We start from the raw sequence: 20,102 nt of genomic DNA, 5'->3' as shown, positions 1-20,102 counted from the left end.
GTCTTCGAGATTGGGACAGTTTGAAAATATAAGGAGAAACATTGTATTGTGTGAGAGTTTCTTCTCATCCCCAAACCCAACTTGTACAGTGATAGCCATCCACACTGTAAATAGAATCACTTTGTCTATTCCACACATTTAATTACAGAAATCGATGGTATTTCTTCTGATAAATTGTGCTTTATTATTGTAATGTGGCAGAGACACGGAATTGTTGCAAAATTGTCTAATGTTCCAAAATGTTAGTTCATCATTTTTAGATTTCTTGTTGGGGGTGTGGTAATAAAATCACCATATTTACAATGGAATGAGTTATTTTAAAAGTAAAGAGATGATGAACTGTAATATCATCATCAGAAATAATGCGGACAATACAATAAACATTTCAGCCAAACAAATATCCTGATACAGATAAAATGTCCATTTTAATATTAATCTATTGTAAATCTCCGAGTCCATTCTGTTGGGGGTGTGGAAGGTGGGACGTGGATCCAGGCGCCGCCTCCAGCAGGGAATCAACAGGCGGCGCCTGGAAAGCCGCCCCCTTCTGCCGGGTATTTAAATACCGCTCACTGGGACCGGAATCCAACAGTCCGGGAGCTGGTTTGTTCACTGAGTTCCTGACACAACCATTTCCCCCAAATCACCAGAAAGATGAGGTCGGCCATTTCTCTCAGTTTGTTGCTGACTTTCTTATCTGGTGAGTATTTTTTTCTTATTGTTCAAGTCTCTCACTGTTACTGTCTCAGTGTTAGTGTCTCTCTGGAATGTTCCAGACTCAGCAATCATTTCACTAAGATTAACCCCCGGTGTTTTTGATCTATTTTTACAGGTGTCCAGTCGGAGGTTGTGTTGACCCAGCCAGAGGCAGAGACCGGGCGTCCCGGAGGTTCCCTGAAACTGACGTGTAAAGCCAGCGGGTTCGATTTTAGCAACTACTGGATGGGTTGGATCCGGCAGGTTCCCGGACAGGGCCTGGAGTGGCTGGTTAGCTACTATAGCTCCGGCAGCAGCTACTACGCGCCATCAATTCAGGGTCGATTTACTGCGTCCAAAGACACTTCAAACAACATCTTCTCTTTGGACATGACGACACTGAAGATTGAAGACACGGCCATCTATTACTGTGCAAGACAACACAGCGAGAGGATCCAGGGCTGCACCCGGACAAGAACATCCTGAGAGGGGATTCCGCAACTTCCATCATAACCTGAAGGTCAGTATCTGTTTTAAATGCAATATGATCGAGGGTGGTCAGAACCAAACGATAATCGTGTTTAAAATAAAAGTAACACAGAAAGCATTTAACAGTAAAACTTCCCAAACTCACCAATATAACTGGTGAGCTTTTCACTGACTTTATATTCATTGTAGTTTCAGCAAGTACCACACACGATATATTACTCTTTTTAATATTTCTGATAGATTGTGTTATATAAACAGTTGCCTACATTTTACATTAGAGCAAAACTAATGGTCCATTTAAAGTGAATATTGAACAGCAGTACTGAACAGAGTGAGAGCAGTTTTTGTATGGGTGTGTGTCACTGTGATATACAGTGGGTCACAGTGCTGAGAAAAGCGCCATCCTCATACAAAAACCTCAGAAAAGGACGTTGCTTAAATTTGTGACCAATGCCATTGCCGAATGCCAAAGTAAATGAGGGTTCAACAAAATAATACTTACAAACAGCATTGTTTCTTTTTAAGATGTAAAATGCTTCAATTTTATTGTTATTGATTTACACGCTGAATGTGCACAGAGAGTGTAAAAGTTTCTAACCCCCTTTATCAATATCATGACCAGTAAAAATTGAAATATCTCACTGACTCACCCTTAACGAGCTGGAAACAGGCTTTTGAAATAGCAGTGAAATTAACTGTCTGTATTTTACAGTTAACAGTCCGCCTCAGTATTTGTCATGCTGTGTCTCACTGTGATAACTGGATGGCACAGCAGTTACTGTCAATACAAAAACCCCTCAGCACTGATTGACTGAAACTGGATCAGTGTCACTTTTAAATCCCAACTGTAATCACAGTACAGTATTATTTATGTCCAGCACTGACCACATGGCAAGAATAAACGTGGAAAATCTTGATAATTACTCAATTATCGATGTGTATTTTCAACAACATGTTCACGTGTAACTCTGTGAAATATAAAACATTAGGGTCATTTATGAATGTCAAATGATTTCCAGAAATACAATTATAATCTAATGAACATTAATTGATTTTATTTTTCCTCTGGTTTGTGGATATTTAAAATAATGGTGATTTTGTCTCTATTTTGTACAGGGACGGTTATTGTATGACACAGCCTACGGAATGTGACACTGTGATCCTTTCGACTACTGGGGACAAGGGACCATGGTGACGGTGACGACAGGTAAGAACCATCCACTTATTGAGTAACTGGTTTACATGTGTCTTTGTTTTATATTTTTATCTGTACTAATAATCCATATGGTAACATAAATGTGAGTTTGGTGGATTCTCGGTTGAGAATTGTTACAATGTTTCCTGTGATTTTGCTGCAAAGGGGTTTTAGAATTCCGCTCTTTCTTGACAATAGATGCTGCTGAGGGATTCAATCCCAATTGTTGGGATTTTGTGTTTATCTGTTGAGATTACTGTGTGGTTGGGTTACTTTAAAATCCGAATGTCTGTTAAACAATTCAGCGTTTCTGCAGCGTTTAATGTCGGCGACATCTAGTGGCTGCGGGTTGTACCATCTACTACACAAGTGTTTGAAATTTAAACCAAAAATTTTCAAAAATCTAAAATTTCTATATCCAGTGAAAATGTTCCACTCACTCTCAATGCTGGTGCTGCTGTGTAATATTTTCTGCTTATTCTAAACATTAATTAGTTTGGTGTTGGGCGAATTGGCTGGAATTTATATTAAACATTTCTGTAAACGTTATACTTGATTCTGTTGAAAGTGTTTGCAGATTTGCGCTGCTTCTGCATGAAGCGGGGTTCAGTCTCTCAGTGATGCGTTTTTTTTCCTCTGGTGAGGAGATTATGAATCTGGGTGACTTTAAATACGTAAAATTTGTGAATTAATTTGGTGTTTCTGCATTGTTTGAACTTAGTGACACTGAGCTGTTACACGTTTTGTGATTGAATATGAACATTCTGCGGGTTTGCAACTGCTTGATGCATGACTGCAGGGAGAAATAAAGCAGGCTTTATTGTGTTTGTATGTTTAAAATCTTTAGTGATAACGGCTTACGCCGCTCGTTCAGAACATAGTTTGTCACTGCATTCACAATTTGGGGTACCTGCAACGTTTAATCTCGGTGACATTTGATAGCTGGAACTTTTAGCATCCAAATGTTTAAATATGTTTGAAATATGACCCAATATGAATAAGATGTGATAAAGTTTCAATACTAATTTGTTGGACATATTCCACTTCCTCGCAATGCTATGGCGATTATTCCTGATTTCTGTTTAGTTTAAGAATTGGTTAAGAGCTGGTTTGCTAGATTCGATATTGAGATTTTTTTTTGCAATGTTACATTTGACCTGTTGAATGGATAATTAAGCTGCTTTTCTGTGAAACGGATTCATTCCCTCATTGATGTGTTTTGTTGTGTTTCTGCTGAGGAGATTCTGTGGTGCAGTCACTGTGAATGTTTAAAATTTGTGAAATGGTTTGGCTTTGTGGCATTATTTCAGTGTAGTTTAAATAGTGTTTGAACGGTGCCGTTGAGAGTTTAGATGTTTTCTGGTTGGACGCAAACAATCTTTGAGTTTGAAAATCCTTGTAGGGAGAAAACACGCAGGTTGTGGGGGAAAAAAAACCTAAAAGATATCACGGCATTTTTATAAATTTTAACTAACGCTCACAAATTCAAGTAAGTCATGACTTACAACGCTCATTCGGACACTTAGTCTTTGCTGCAATCACAAACTTCTCATTTACAAGTTAAATGGTAAAATTAATATAAATCAAAGAATTATTAATCGGTAATATAACTCCATATTCACCACAAATTATTTTATATTATTAATTTAGCAATAATACCCTTTCATAGTTTTGCTGTGTTTTTCACACAATTAACATGACCAGAGCATTTTCCAGACTGGAAATATTTTGTGACAATTCCAGAAGCTGTTTTAATGATCACCTGCTGTTTTCACAGCAGCGCTCAGTTGAACAAGATACAAAGAACAAAGAACAACCCAGCACGGGAAACAGGCCCTTCGGCCCAACGAGCCCGCGCCGCCGCATCGCCCTACACCTATTCTACCCTGCATGTCTACGAATGGGACCCTACTCAGTCAGATTCAGGGAAGAAATAGTGTCAATTTGGTGGAAACCAATTAGCCTAAGAGCACATCTTTGGGGTGTGGGAGGAAACCGGAGCGCCCGGAGGAAACCCACGCAACCACAGGGAGAATGTGCAAACTCCCACAGACACAGGCCCAAATCCATGTATCTGCACAGCTAGCAGTGCTAGTCACTGAGCTGTTGTGGAGCCCGTCTATCGGTCCAGGATCAAGCACACACACCGACATGAAGTACTAGGCCACTCCTGGACTTCCAAGAGCAGCCCACGCACAACCCGCCGTGTGCATGCCCCTCGCATGACACGAGGTGGACCTCCACCTGTGGAATAAAGACAAAACATATTAGTTATACAGCCTGCCCTTCCGGTGTCTCCCGAGGTTTACCCTATTTAATAGCCCCTACCATATCCCTCCATTCCCGTTTCACTCATATGCGTATCTAACTGCATCTTAAACGAGTCCAACGTGCCTGCCTCCACCACCCTACTCGGTAGCGCATTCCAGACCCCCACAACTCTCTGTGTAAAGAACCTTCCTCTTACCTCCAAATTATACCTCCCCCCCCTCACCCTTAATTGATGACCTCTTGTGTTCGTACCCAGTCTAGGGAGCAGTCTCTCACTATTAACTCTATCTATTCCCTTCAGTATCTTATATACCTCTATCATGTCCCCTCTCAATCTCCTTCTTTCCAAGGAGAATAGCCCCAGTCTCTTCAGTCTCTCCTCGTAACCCAGTCCCCCCATGCCAGGCAACATCCTGGTAAACCTCCTCTGCACCCTTTCCAGAGACTCCACGTCCTTCCGGTAATAAGGTGACCAGAACTGGACGCAGTACTCCAAATGCGGTCTAACCAACGTTCTGTATAACTGAAGCATTAGACGGCAGCTTTTATACTCTAAGCCCCTTCCTATAAAGGCTAACATCCCATAAGCCTTCCTAACAACGTTCTCCACTTGTGACACAACCTTCATGGATTTGTGGACCTGCACTCCCAGGTCTCTCTGTACATCTATACTCCTAATCGGCCTACCTTTTATCACGTAACTCCTCCCTGCATTATTCCTTCCAAAATGCATCACCTCGCATTTGTCAGGATTAAATGCCATCTGCCACCTATCTGCCCACTGCACCAACCTATCTATATCCTGTTGTATCACCTGACAATCCAGTTCTGTACCCGCCAACCCTGCCACCTTGGTGTCATCAGCAAACTTGCTGATCACACCACCTACTCCCTCTTCTAAGTCATTTATGTAGACTACAAAGAGGAGAGGTCCCAGTACCGAGCCCTGCGGCACACCACTGGTCACTGGCCTCCAGCCCGACAAGGTACCCTCCACAACTACCCTCTGTCTCCTATTTCCCAACCAGTTCTCAATCCACCTAACTACCTGGCCTCGTATCCCATGCGCCTTAACCTTTTCTACCAGCCTACCGTGAGGGACTTTGTCAAACGCCTTACTGAAATCCATGTAGATGACATCAACGGCTCTCCCATCGTCAACCGTTTTTGTCACCTCCTCAAAGAATTCCACCAGATTCGTAAGGCAAGACCTCCCTCTAACAAAGCCATGTTGCGTATCCCTAATCAGATCGCAACGCTCCAAATGCTCATACATCCTACCCCTAAGTATTTTTTCCATTAACTTCCCTACCACCGACGTCAAACTCACTGGCCTATAATTCCCAGGGTTATCCCTACTACCTTTTTTGAACAACGGGACCACATTTGCTACCCTCCAGTCTTCTGGGACCTCACCTGTGTCCAAAGAAGAGACAAAGATGTGCGCCAGAGGCCCAGCAATTTCATCTTTCGCCTCCCTAAGCAGCCTGGGATAAATACCATCAGGCCCCGGAGCTTTATCCGTCCTTACGCTACCTAAAAGCCCTAGCACTTCCTCTCTCGTAATAACTATATCCTGCAACTGAACCTCCGCTCCCTCCAAGAGACCGCACGATTCCGAACCCCTCTCCTTCGTGAATACCGACGCAAAGTATTCATTCAGGAGCTCCCCCATTCCCTCCGACTCAATACACAACTCTCCACTCTTGTCCCTAAGAGGACCAATTTTCCCTCTAACTACTCTCTTGCCTCTAATATAGGAATAAAATGCCTTAGGATTATCCTTAATCCTACCGGCCAAAGCCATCTCATGCCCTCTCTTCGCCCTTCTAATTCCCCTTTTTAGCTCCCTCCTACTCTCTCTATATTCCTCCAGCGCACACTCCGTACCCATTTGTTTGGACCTATCATACGCCTCCCTCTTCTTCCTAACCAAGTCTTCAATATCCCCCGTAATCCACGGCTCTCTAATCCTACCTTTCCCATCCTTTCGCTTAACCGGAACAAACCTCCCCTGCAACCATTTCATTTTGTCCCTAAAAGCCTCCCACTTGCCAACCGTGGACTTGCCAGCTAACAATCCCTCCCAGTCAGTTTGCTGCAGCTCCCTCCTAATCCTGCCATAGCTCGCCTTTCCCCAGTTCAGCACACTCCCGCTTGGACGGCACTCGTCCCTTTCCATTTTTATCCTAAAGTAGACGGACTTGTGGTCCTTAATACTTTGTATTAATCGGTATATCCCAGATTAAATTCGCATTCACTGGAATACGAGCTTTGCAGAATAATTTCCTTTTTGGAAATTTTTGTATCCGAGTATTAATTATTTTCTGTGCAATTGCAACCAGATTATTCGTTCTAGGTATTTCATTTTAAATTAGATACCGAGATAATTAATTACTTAACTCATCTCAAAATTTGTGAAATTGTTTGGTGTTCCTCAATTGTTGCTACATTGTTTCAACTCAGTGATACTGAGCAGATCTGGCTAAACGAAAATAAAATTGCGTTTGAATACTCTTGTATGGATAAAGCAGAAAAGTTTCGGAAAATGAAATACATATATGTTAGGACATTTTATTCATGTTAACTAATGGTTACACATTAAAATAAAACATGAATTACAATTCACTGTATCTCTGTTTGGGACATTACACTGCCCTGAATCTGTTATATTCGAAGTTCTCATTTTCAGAAAAAGAAATAATGGCTTACGTGGCGAAAAACTGCAGCAGGCGACGGTGCAGAGGGACCTCGGGGTCCTTGTGCATGAGTCGCAAAAACCCAGCTTGCAGGTGCAGCAGGTGGTCAGGAAGGCGAATGGGATGCTGGCCTTCATAGCGAGAGAGATTGAATATAAAAGTAGGGAGGTCTTGCTGCGGCTGTATAGGGCATTGGTGATGCCACAGCTGGAGGACTGTGTGCAGTTTTGGGCGCCGTACTTACGCAAGGATATTTTGGCCTTGGAGGGAGTGCAGAGGAGGTTTACTAGGCTGATGCCGGAGTTGAAGGGGTTGAGCTATGAGGAGAGGCTAAATAAATTAGGCTTGTACTCGTTAGAGTTTCGAAGAATGAGGGGAGATCTCATTGAGACGTATAAGATGATGAATGGGATGGATAGGATAGAGGTGGAGAGACTCTTCCCGCTCAGAAAGGATAGTAGGACTAGGGGGCACAGCCTCAAGATAAAGGGGGGGGGGGCGGTTTAGAACGGAGTGGAGGAGGAACTTCTTCACTCAAAGGGTGGTGAATCTCTGGAATTCTCTGCCCGTTGAAGTGGTGGAGGCTACCTCGCTAAATATTTTTCAGACGCGGGTTGATGGGTTTTTGATAAGAGAGGGGATTAAGGGTTATGGGGAAAGGGCGGGAATGTGGAACTGAGCCACGACAGATCAGCCATGATCTTATTGAATGGCGGGGCAGGCTCGAAGGGCTAGTTGGCCTATTCCTGCTCCTATTTCTTATGTTCTTATGTTCTTAAAAAAACAGTATGATATTATAAATATTATAAAAATAATATTAGCTCTGCACTTAATAACATCATGTCTCCCATTAATGTTAAACACAGAATAGAATTATAGGAAGAATAAATGACAGAATGGAAGAATTCATTCTAACTAAAGTTTATGTTTAATTCTTATTAAATATTATAATGTAGAAAAGGTTGAGACTAATATTCTGCATCGTGTTTTTAGCGTTACAGAGGATTTGAATCGATTGTCGTCTCTGTGTTTGCACTATTTAATTCACATCTTCTTTAATTAAACAATGTGTTCAGTAATGAAGTTATATGGGTGGTCTAAATTATTAAATCTCGGAAGCAGTATTATTGATTTCAAACGGCCAGGCCGTTACAGTCTATACAAACTCAGAAGTATGCATTTTTAACACGATTGTTGGTTATAATAAGACATTTGTAGTAAAAGTGAAAAAGTAAAATATTACAATGTGATTACATTTAAGTAAATGAATGACAGATGTTTGAATGTTTCCATTCAGTAATTTGTAATTATAGTTTAACATTGAGATTTAATTGTAACCTAATTATTTAACAATGTTGGGGGCAGAAGAACGTTTTGAAAGATTGAAAACTAATTTTATTACAGAGTACAAATCAGCTGGCAGGAGAACTAACTGACAATTAACAATAACTTAAAATGTAATATTGAGGCTGATTAATTCAAAACAGAAGACCTTGAATATTGCACTAGCGTGCAAAATATCATCAGTTTTAGAGAATATTTAACTGTATCAAAATGAAATAAAAAAAAAACATTTCTTTACTCAGCTGTGCTCGGTTCGATAAAATGTTTTGCCTTGATTATTTTGTTGATTGGATCTAAATTCTGAATTAAATGTAATCAGGTAACGATTTTCAATGCAAATGTTTCTCGATTTGTTTAATTCTTATTGTGTCACTGCATCTCTGTTGGGGGAAATTGAGCAGTTACTGTGTCACTGCATCTCTGTTAGGGACATTGAAACGTTGGTGTGTCACTGTCTCTCTGTTCGGGACATTGAACTGTTGCTGTATCACTGCATCTCTGTTAGGGACATTGAACTGTTACTGTGTCACTGTATCTCTGTTAGGGGCATTGAACTGTCCTGAATCTGTTATTTTTGCTCATTTTCAGCGAAATTACATTTTTACACAGTTTTCGAGAAGTGAGACAGGCAGAGAGAAATAATTAAAAGTCGAGAGGAGTTCTGAAATGAATTTCAGTTTAATTTAAAGTAGGTTATTGATGTTTCTGTTGTAAGTTGACTATTGATCAATGAGAATTCAACAGTTTGAAATCGACAGATTGAACAGATCTTTCTGCTGGGAAACCGACTGTTGAACTGTTTATGTCTGTTCTGTTTCTGGGCGTGTGGTCACTGTGTTGGGACCAGGAATCTCCCTGACTGGTTATAAATCTTCTGGTTCCTTCTCCTGGACTGCAGGAAGTGAAATTTGATTTATTTCTTCAATGCACTTGTATCTGTGAGAAATGTGACTGTTTGACTCGGCGTCTCATAAATTAAATCCCTAAAGCATATTGTGTCCATCAGAGAAGCAGAAACATCAGACTGCAGAGGGAGAATTGCGTGATTTTTAAGCAGTGATGTACCGGCCTTGGGAATGTTCGATGAACAAATACAAAGTGAGATTTACTATATTGTGCTCCGTACTACAGCAGCCCCTGAACTGTTTAGTTTGACAGTTGAAGGGTCAAATTCACTTGCATATTATTTTTAATCTTCTAAAGGCATTTTAGAGAAATTTGCTCGGCCAGAATTTTTAATCTAATTGTTCCTTCACAAAGTGCTGATATGAAGCATCCTTGAGCAACTGCAGTCCATATGCTGCAGGCATCCGCCCTGCTGTTAGGCAGGGAGCTCCAGGATTTTGACCCAGCGATGATGAATGAATTGAGATATTGTTTCAGGTCAGGATGGTATGTGTTTTGGAGGGAAGCTTACAGGTTATAGTGTTTCAGATGTGGATGCTGCCCTTGTCCTGTTAGGATGTAAAGGCAGCGGGTTTGGACAGTGTATTCTATGGAGCCTTGGTGAGTTGCTGCAGTGCATGTTGTGTATAATACACACTGCTGGCACTGCTTGTTAGTGATGGAGAGAGTGAATAGGGTGAATGAGGGGCCGGGTAATCTTGTGGGTGGCTTTGCCCTGGATTGTGTCAAATTGCGTGAGGTTTTACAAGTTTCTCTCATTGAGGAAAGAGGAAATTATTTAATTGTGACTGACTTGTTGAAGATTTAAATGTTTTTCCAACCCGTGTCCCACAGTCCGCATTGTGCTCACTTGTCACTCCCACTTACTGTGTGAGTGGGTGAGTATGTGTGGAGTGAGGGTGCTTTTCCAGACTAAATCAGCCAGATAGAGACTTACACACATCACACGTTCAGACGCTCATATTCTCTCACACATACACACGCACACTTACGTTCTCTCTCATACGATCTCTCACACACATTCTCTTTCTCTCACGGTCTACATACTCTGTCTCAAATATAAATACAGACATACTCTCGCTCTCTCAATCAGTCTCTCACATCTCATACACAAAAACACTCAGACGCACAGACCTCCACACACATTCTCTCTTACACGCAGACACACACACACATATAAGCATAGTCTCACGCACTCGCACACGCACTCTCTCTCCCAACCTCTGTCACACACGCTCAAGTTGTCTCACATTTATTCACACACACTTTCTCACAATTCCTCTTGCAAACGCATCTGTCTCTCTCTCTCTCTCTCACACACACACACACATGTATTTCTATCTCTCATGCACACACTATCTCACACCCGTACATTCTTGCTCTCACACACTAGCTCTCTCACAAACACTCTCTCACAAACACAGACCTATGCACACACTCTAACTTATACACAGACACATTCTCTCGCATAAGCACAGCCTCGTGCAAACATTCTCTGTCACACACACACACACACACACACACACACACACACACACACACTTTGCTTCTATCACCCACACACATTGCGCGCATCATTCTCTCTCACACGCAATCCCATGCACAATTCCACACACTCATGAACAGTTTATTTTGCTTTCCAGTAGGCACACTGCCCCCTCTTGCAAACGCAGCCCACTGTCTCACACATGTGCAAACACAGTCTATCACACACAGGCACCATCACACACACATTCACCCTCTCTCTCTATCAAACACACACCCAAACACCCTCTCGCACACTTTCCACTTCACATACGTCAGAGAGACTGTCATTTACACCACAGAATAGAATCACGAAATGCTACAGTACAGAAGGAGGCCATTCAGCCCATCGAGTCTGCATCAACAGGAATCCCACCAAAGCCCTATCCCCATAACCACATGTGTTTACTCTAACTAGTCCTCCTGAATCTAAGGGGCAATTTAGCACGGCCAGTCCCTTGAACCCAAAATTCTTTGGACTGTGGGAGGAAACAGGAGCATCGGGAGGAAACCCAAGCAGACACGGGGTGAACTTACTAACTCCATACACAATGACTCATATCGGGAATTGAACTGTGAGGCAGCAGCGCTAATCACTGTGCCACCTCGGCCACCCCACCCCCTCCCCCACTAACATTTGAATGAGGGTGCCACCATATGCCACCATGCCACTGTGGCCATACATCCCCCCCCACCCCCAACACCGCCAATTGACTTTGAATGAGGGTGGTATCGAGGACCCCGAGTAAAACTCAAGTGAATAAGTTTCAGCGGGAAATTCTTCTCTGTTTGGAGTCATATTTAGCACAAAGCAAGATGGTGATGCTTGTTGGAGGTCAAACATCTAAGTTGAGATATCACTGCAGGAGTTCGGCAGGGGAATGTTCTGGGACCAACAATCTTCTATTGCTTCATTAATGACACATTCCATCCAACATGAGGTCAGAAGTAGGGATTTCCATGTGTTACACCGGACACAAAGACACAATCAATAAGAAGGGATCTGGCTGAGACTAAGTCCGCCTGGCTCCCCAATACTGGTGTAAACTTGGTGTTTGATTCCTGTGTGACCCTAGTTTTGCTGGAAGCTTCCCTTCCAGCTCCCTCAGTCTGTCTATTTGTTCACTGATCCGTGTTTCTGAAAGAAAGGCCCCGACATTAAAGCAGCTGCCCGGTGATCTACACTGATTCCTGACTTTACACAGCCCTGTTACTGAAAGCTGATCAATGGAGAGAATCGGGAAAAGATCGATAGAGAGGGAGAGGAGGAGGTGGCTCACTGACTCTCTCACCCTCACCCACACTGACTCACTCACCCTCAATCTCTCATCCTCACTCAAAGAACTTCACTCACTCACCCTCACTTACCCACCTTTCCTCACTGACACACTCTCACTCACCCAACCTCACTCACTCACCCTCAATCTCTCATCCTCACTCAAATAACTTCACTCACTCACCTTATCTTTCCCACCTTCCCTCACTGACACACTCTCACTCACTCACCCTCACTCACTCACCCTCACACACTCAACCACAATCACTCATCCCCACTCACTCACCCTTACTCACTCACCCTCTTTCACGCTTACTCACTCATGCTCACTCACTTTTGCTCACTCATCCACCCTCACACACACTCCCTCACACACACTCCCTCACACCCTCACCCCCTCTCACTCACCCCCACTCAATCACCTCCACTCACCCATCCCCACTCACCCATCCCCACTCACCTGCCCTGATGCACCCAACCTCGGAAACTCACGGATCCTGATTCACCCTGAGTCACTCACAATCACTCACTCATATTCACTCACTCACTCACCCACAAGCACTCACACGCCCTCATTCAACCTCACTCGTTCACTCAAACGCACGCCCTGACTCACTCATCCTCACACCCTCACTCACTCACTCACAATCACTCACTCAAATTTGCTCACTCACTCTCTTCCATCCTCACTCACACACAAACACTCATTCAACCTCACTCGTTCAACCTCAATCACTCACCCTGACTCACTATTCTCACACTCTCACTGACTCACTCACATTCACTCACTGTCACACCCTCAGTCACGCACCCACATTCACTCACTCACACGCACTCACCCTCACGTGCCCTCATTAACTCACTGTAAGTGTTCATTCCGGAGGTATTTTTGAAGCAAAGTCTCTAATCTCCGTTTTGTGGATTGAGAGGCAGTGAGTTGTTAGAGAGGAAGGGGCATCAATCAGTTTGAACCCAGGCAATTTCCAAAACTAGTGTGGAGATGCCGGAGTGAGGTTGGTGTGGGCACAGTAAGGATTCTCACTGCACCAGGTTACAGTCCAACAGGTTTATTTGCAATCACAAGCTGTTGGAACTCCATCATCAGGTGAGTGGATGATATGAATGAAGAGAGAACTTCTTCATCACAAAGTGTTGTTATTTGAGAAATAAATAGTTGCTGCAACAATTGAGATAATCTTTGTTCTTCTCTGTTAATCCAATGAATGATATGCCATTTTGACACGATATGAATGTATTTTTCTTCTTAATTTGCTCGAGGTGGAGACAGGGATGTGAGTTTCTTCAGAGATGACTTTTCCCAATTGATAGAAATAACATAATCTGAAAGGTAGATACAGGATTAAATCTGGAAATATTGGGATAAGTTCATAATTCTAATCAATGTTCGGGATAGAAGCACAGAAAATAGAAGCAGGAGTGGTCATTTAGCCCTCTGAGCCTACTCCGCCATTCACTTTGGTCAGATCTCATCAATATCCTGATCATACCTATTACCCATATCCCTCATCAATATCCTGATCATATCTAGAACCCACATAACACCGAGAGCTATATCTAATATAGAAACATATTTGTAACAACATGTTTGATGACTTAACAAACGCAAATGAGAGTCTAACTTGTTCAATCGGCTATTCTTTCCCAGCGACACCGTCTCCGCCCACTCTCTACAGCCTGGTCTCCTCCTGTCAGCAACACAACTCCGACGGCTCCGTCACCTACGGATGTTTGGCGATGGATTACTCTCCAGATGTCTCCGAACTGACGTGGAAGAAAAATGGGCAAACGCTCACCAGTGGGTTTAAAACTTACCCGTCAGTGAGAAACACGAAGGGGACCTACACACTGAGCAGCCAGTTAACCATCACCGACTCAGCGGGAGAATGCCCCAGAATTGACTGTGAGGTTCGACACAGTGACTCAGTCAAGAGAATTGGAATGCCATGTAAGTGTTGTGAAACCTGGGTAAGAGAGGGGCGCTGTGATTGAACTGTATAAGGCATTAGTCATAACTGATTTGTAGCAATTTGAAAAATGTAATTTGTGCAACTCCAGGTAAATATCTACTGACTGATAAGTTACTCAGAACGAGAGAACCATCGAAATGTTACGGTGCAGAAGGAGACCATTTAGACCATCATGTCTGTGCTGTCCAAAAGTGACAACAAAGAAACTAACCATTCATTTTAAGCCCACTTTCTAGTCCTTGCTTCGTAGCCTTGTAGGTTAAAGCACTTGAGATACAGATACAGACACATTTTAAATGATAATTGAGCCCTACACTTGGGGAATCAATTATTTCTACTTACGTCCCGTATAAGTTTGTGAACCACAATTACGTCACACCTCAGTCTCCTATTTTTCGAAGGAAAACAACTCCTGCCTATTCAATCTCGCCTCATGGCTGCAATGTTCAGGCCATGGCAACATTCCTGTAAACCTCATCTCTCTCCAGAGTCATTACGTCATTCCTGCAACGCAATGGCCAGGACTATGGAGCAAACTCCAAACGTGGCCTAACTAGTGTGTTACACAGCCCCATCATTACATCACTGATTTTGTTTTCAATACCTCACACATTGGGGGAATTAATCCAAAATGCTTTCTTGATCAACTTGTCCAGTTGCCCTACCATCTAAAAAAAAGGTGGACATTCAGTACAAGTTCTTGCATTTCCTCAATCTCTCTCAACCTTCTGTTTTATTGCCTATTCCCTTGCTCTGTTTGCCCTCCGCAAATGCATTGCGTGACACTTTTGACAGTTGAATTCTATTTGCCATTTCCCTGCCAGTTCAACAAAACCATGGACACAATTCTCAAATCGGCAGCTCTGGTGCTTAAAAAAAAAGAACTAATTTTAATTTTTGTCAATTGAATCTTCAAGTGGTGTCTAAACATGTGTTTGTTGAAGGTGAAATCCCCCCGACCGTTATTCTCACCGTGAGTTCCAGTGAAGAAATCACAAGCAGCAAATTTGCAACCATCGTCTGTTCAATCATCGATTTCCAGCCAGGGTCACTGACGGTGAAGTGGCTGAAGAATGGGGAACCCGTGGATTCAGGAATTGTCACCTCTCCCGCCTGTCAAGTGAACGGGAACTTCTCGGCCAGCAGCCGGCTGACAGTCTCCGCTGGGGAATGGTTCAGCAAAGCGGTCTATACCTGCCAGGTCACTCACCAAGGAAACACTCAGAGTCTGAACATCAGCGCATCTCAGGGTAAGAGACTCAAACAGAGGATACAATATATCATTCCGATGTTATCCGGAATTAGAGATCTATTAATGTTGGTACAACGCATAGAATAACTTCTAAGTTATTGTCATGTAATTTGCTGCATTAGGGCAAGGCCTCCTTCAGAATTTCATCACAAAAGCAATTGTTTGTTATCCCTTCATGAGAGGCGCATTTATTTCCCAAACCCAGGGGCACTTCAGTGTCAACCACGTTGCTGTGAATCTGGAGTCACATGCATACCAGGCCAGATAAAGACAGCGGATTTACTTGTTAAAAAAGATTTGTGAACTGGAAGAGGTTTTACAGCAATGGCTTCATAACAATCATTTCAACTTTTAATTGTACATTTTTATAGAATTCAGATTTAATATTTGCAATGATGGGATTCGAATCTGTGTCCCCAGAACCTTATAGTAGGCTACAAGCCCATTGATAACACCATATGCCACTGCCTCCCCTGAAAGAGTGCCCCCCTTCCATTTTGAAGTAATATAGTGAGAGAGATGGCCTTGATGTCAACTTTTTTTTTTCCCTGAGGCAGCTGGTAAGATTCAGAGAGACAGTGGGGATCGGACTCTTTCACAAGTCACAGCACAGGGGTAAAATTTCGGAAAGTGCATCCACCCTATTTATAAACTAACGCCCAGTACTGTTTTCCCTGAGTTCAGGATGGTGTATTGTTTGGGAATCCTGCAATGTTGATTTATGCAAATGGTACCGCTGCTACAATACTTTAATAAAGGGAATAAGTTCATAGAACAAGTTGGTTCTTCATCGTCCATTGATGTTGAAAGGCTATAGTTAGAGATTGATGTATTGGAGGTGACTTCATCTCCTTCAGGCTGAAGACTGCTGTCCTGCTTCTGAAGGGGAACTAGGGTTCATTTTCATTTGTCATTCACAGGTCCTCTCCAGTGCCTTGATACCACAGTGAAGATACAGCCACCACCAATAGAACAGGTCTTACTGGAGGCGACCGTGACCTTAACCTGCATCATTTCTCATCCTCCTGATGGAGTTAACGTGTCCTGGATCCGAGACAGGAAGTATTTGAAATCAGAGACTGCCGAAAAGCCCGGAGCGGATCCTGACAGCGTGATCAGCAAATTAAGCATCTCCACACAAGCCTGGCTGAGTGCAGCTGTGTTTGAGTGCGTGGTGAGCCATCAGGATCTGCCGACTCCTCTAAGAACATCTGTCCACAAGGAAACAGGTGAGCTGAGAGACTGAAGCAATAAATGTGGGGTCAAAATGTAGGCAGGGTTCTGAGGAATGTGGAGGACCCGGAAGATCTTGGAGTTCATATCCCCAGATCTCTGAAAGTTGCCTCTCAAATGGATAGAACAGTGAAGGCTTACAGTGTGTCAGGGTGTTTTGACAGGGAGTTTGAGTTTAAAAGCCGTGTAGTTATCTGCAACTATATCGGACCTTGGTGAGACCACATTTGGAATATTGTGTTCAGTTCAGGTCACCTCACTATAAGAAGGATGTGGAAGCATTGGAGAGAGTGCAGAGGAGATTTACCAGGATGCTGCCTGGTTTGGAGGGTAGGTCTTATGAGGAAAGGTTGAGGGAGCTGGGGCTTTTCTCCTTAGAGCGGAGGAGGATGGGAGGCGACTTAATAGAGGTTTATAAGATGATGAGGGGGATTGATCGAGTGGACGTGCGGAGACTATTTCATCGGGTGGATGTAGCTGTTACTAGGAGGCATAACTATAAGGTTCATGGTGGGAGATATAGGAGGGATGTCCGAGGTAAATTCTTCATTCAGAGAGTGGTTGGGGTGTGAAATACACTGCCTGCCATGATAGAGGAGTTGGACACTTTGGGAACTTTCAAGCGGTTATTGGATAGGCACATGGAGCACACCAGAATGATAGGGAGTGGGATAGCTTGATTGTGGGTTCGGACATTGCTCGGCACAACATTGAGGGCTGAAGGGCCTGTACTGTGCTGTAATGTTCTATGTTTCCATGTAAATGCATCACTGTGTCTATCTCCAGTGAAAGTGTACTCGTCAATATTTAGTATTCAGTGCATTAATGTTCTCCCCTGAACTAAACGACTCTGGGCCGATTGATATGTTTATGGGGAGTTTGATGTGTTGATGAGTGAAAAGTGAACTGAAGGCGATGTTACTGGGTTTAGATCGAAGAAGAAGGGGCGAGTCTGATGTGGTGCATCAAAACTAGGAAATCAAAAAGGAAAGTAGATCAGTTGGGCCGAATGGCCTGATTCTGTGCTGTAAACTTTCTGAATCTTTCCACTCCGCCCCCCTGAGTTATTTGAGAAAACAATTGTGTTCACCTCTCCTCCAAGCTGGAAATCAAAAATGGAAACATTTAAAATCAAAACCGAAGCACATTTTCCTGATATCGAACCAGCGGTTTCATTGCCTCCAGAATTCTCCAGTTTATTGATATTTATTGTACATGTTCTGCAGATCTAAATCCGCGGGAACCGGTCGTCTCTGTCCTCCTGCCCTCGGCAGAAGACGTCTCCGCTCAGAGTTTCATCTCCCTCAGCTGCTTAGTGAGAGGTTTCTCCCCCCGAGAGATCTTCGTCAAGTGGACCGTCAACGACAAGCCGGTGAATCCCGGCAACTACAGGAACACCGAGGTGGTGGCGGAGAACGGCAATAGCTCCTTCTTCATGTACAGCCTGTTATCCATTGCAGCAGAGGAATGGTCCAGCGGCGCTTCTTACTCCTGTGTGGTGGGACATGAAGCCATCCCCTTGAAGATCATCAACAGAACAGTTGACAAATCCAGCGGTAAACCCAGTTTTGTGAACATTTCTCTTGCACTGATGGACACTGTTAATTCATGTCAATGAGTATCAGTCGGGTACATTAAAAACTACAATAAACAGAATAAAATCATTTTCCTGTAACGATAAATGAAATACCCAATCGCTTCATTGATTGCTTTTCAGTTTTCCTTCCAGTAGTTTTTTTTTGTTTGAGTCAGATATTTTCAGGCCTCAGATCGAAGTCTTGTTGAACCAATGCGTCCAGCTCAGATCCACCCTGTCTTAGAGACAGAATAGAGCACATTTATTCCAGGATTCTCCAAAATGTCTTCACCGACTTTCCTCCCTGAGGAAAAATCCGACAATTTCAACATTTGCGGCTAGCATTCTCAATATTTAGATCTCGGTGTTTCTATTTCTCTCATTGTCCATGCCTTTACCCTTTCATTGTCAGCTTTAAGCTGCTGCATCACACCCACTGAACAGAAGTAAGGGTCACACATAAACATAGAGAAATAATCCCACATCAGATTGAGGGAGAGTGAAATTGTTAACATACCGGATTCCTACTCACCCAACAAAGACAGGGGAGGATCAATAGTTAATCCATGTACCACAACTTCCTCAATGAAAAGAGGAGCAATGTCATTATTTAATCCACTCACCTCCACTTCCTCAGTGGTTAGAACCATCAGGAACATTGCATCACAGGATAGAGAGAGGTAAGCTATGAGCTCACTCTCCACCCTTTCGTAAGTAGCGTGCTTGGAAGGGAATGACTCTCTACAATAAGGAGTCAGTTGTCAACAGTACAAATTAGCTTCCTATTTTTGCTACAGATTTTGAAGTATCATTATCTTCATGAAAGTATCACTGAAGTATATAATACACATAAACTAATATACGTATATATATTTATGCAACATAATTCAAAAATGTTTCAACACTCTTGTTCCTGTTAATCATGTGCTGGCATTGATTTCCCATAATACAAATTTAAACAAGTAATCGAATCCTCCCCGGTTTTCACTGTTCTGTCCCTGATGATTCTGAGATGCATCAATGAATTATTTCATTCACTCTCCTGATATCACCGTGCCACTCACATAAAAGACATTTAAACAGCAAAGTCTGAAAATGTGCTCCATTGTTCGGATTGTTTGGATCACGTTCAGTTAACAATTGCCGGTAAAACTTGAAGCAACAGTTAAAACATATACACGCTGACAATACTACACAAAACTATCACAATTAGAAATACAGGTGTAGCCGCATACACACACACACACACACACACACACACACACGAATGTGTCGACTCAAACTTGTACAAACAGGCACTAAAACAACAACATACGCACACAATCAAATATATACAAAAGCACTCACACAAATACACATAAAACACACAAGTTCATACACTTCTCTGTGTCGGTACACAGACCCAGACACAAACACATACACGCATCGAAAGATAGATACACGTACATGTAGACCCACATAAATGCACAAACACATACATATACTCAAATAAGTATATATATTAGCACACATTCACCCTGACAGGGATATACATAAAGACAAAGACAATGTTATACACATTAACAGATATATATGGAAATGCACATAAACAAATAAGCAGGCTGCATATAGATGAACTGACAGCAAAACATTTGCACGCAAACATGTGGACAC

The 20,102-nt window shown here is 42.8% G+C and overlaps 1 gene segment (V, D, J or C); it reads left to right on the top strand.

Moving 5' to 3' along the window:
* Positions 1 to 608: 608 nt before the first annotated feature.
* Positions 609 to 18,491, top strand: LOC145362477 (Ig heavy chain C region-like). The segment is given in 7 exon segments: positions 609 to 700; positions 833 to 1,132; positions 2,348 to 2,392; positions 14,067 to 14,375; positions 15,333 to 15,638; positions 16,561 to 16,869; positions 18,100 to 18,491. Coding segments are annotated over 7 exon segments (1,707 nt in total).
* Positions 18,492 to 20,102: the final 1,611 nt, after the last annotated feature.

Source organism: Carcharhinus amblyrhynchos, unplaced genomic scaffold, assembly GCF_965287045.1.
Source record: "Carcharhinus amblyrhynchos unplaced genomic scaffold, sCarAmb.v2.hapA scaffold_38, whole genome shotgun sequence".
Lineage (NCBI taxonomy): Eukaryota > Metazoa > Chordata > Chondrichthyes > Carcharhiniformes > Carcharhinidae > Carcharhinus > Carcharhinus amblyrhynchos.
The sequence above is the reverse complement of the archived record's forward strand: the minus strand, read 5'-3'. Positions and strand labels throughout refer to the sequence as shown.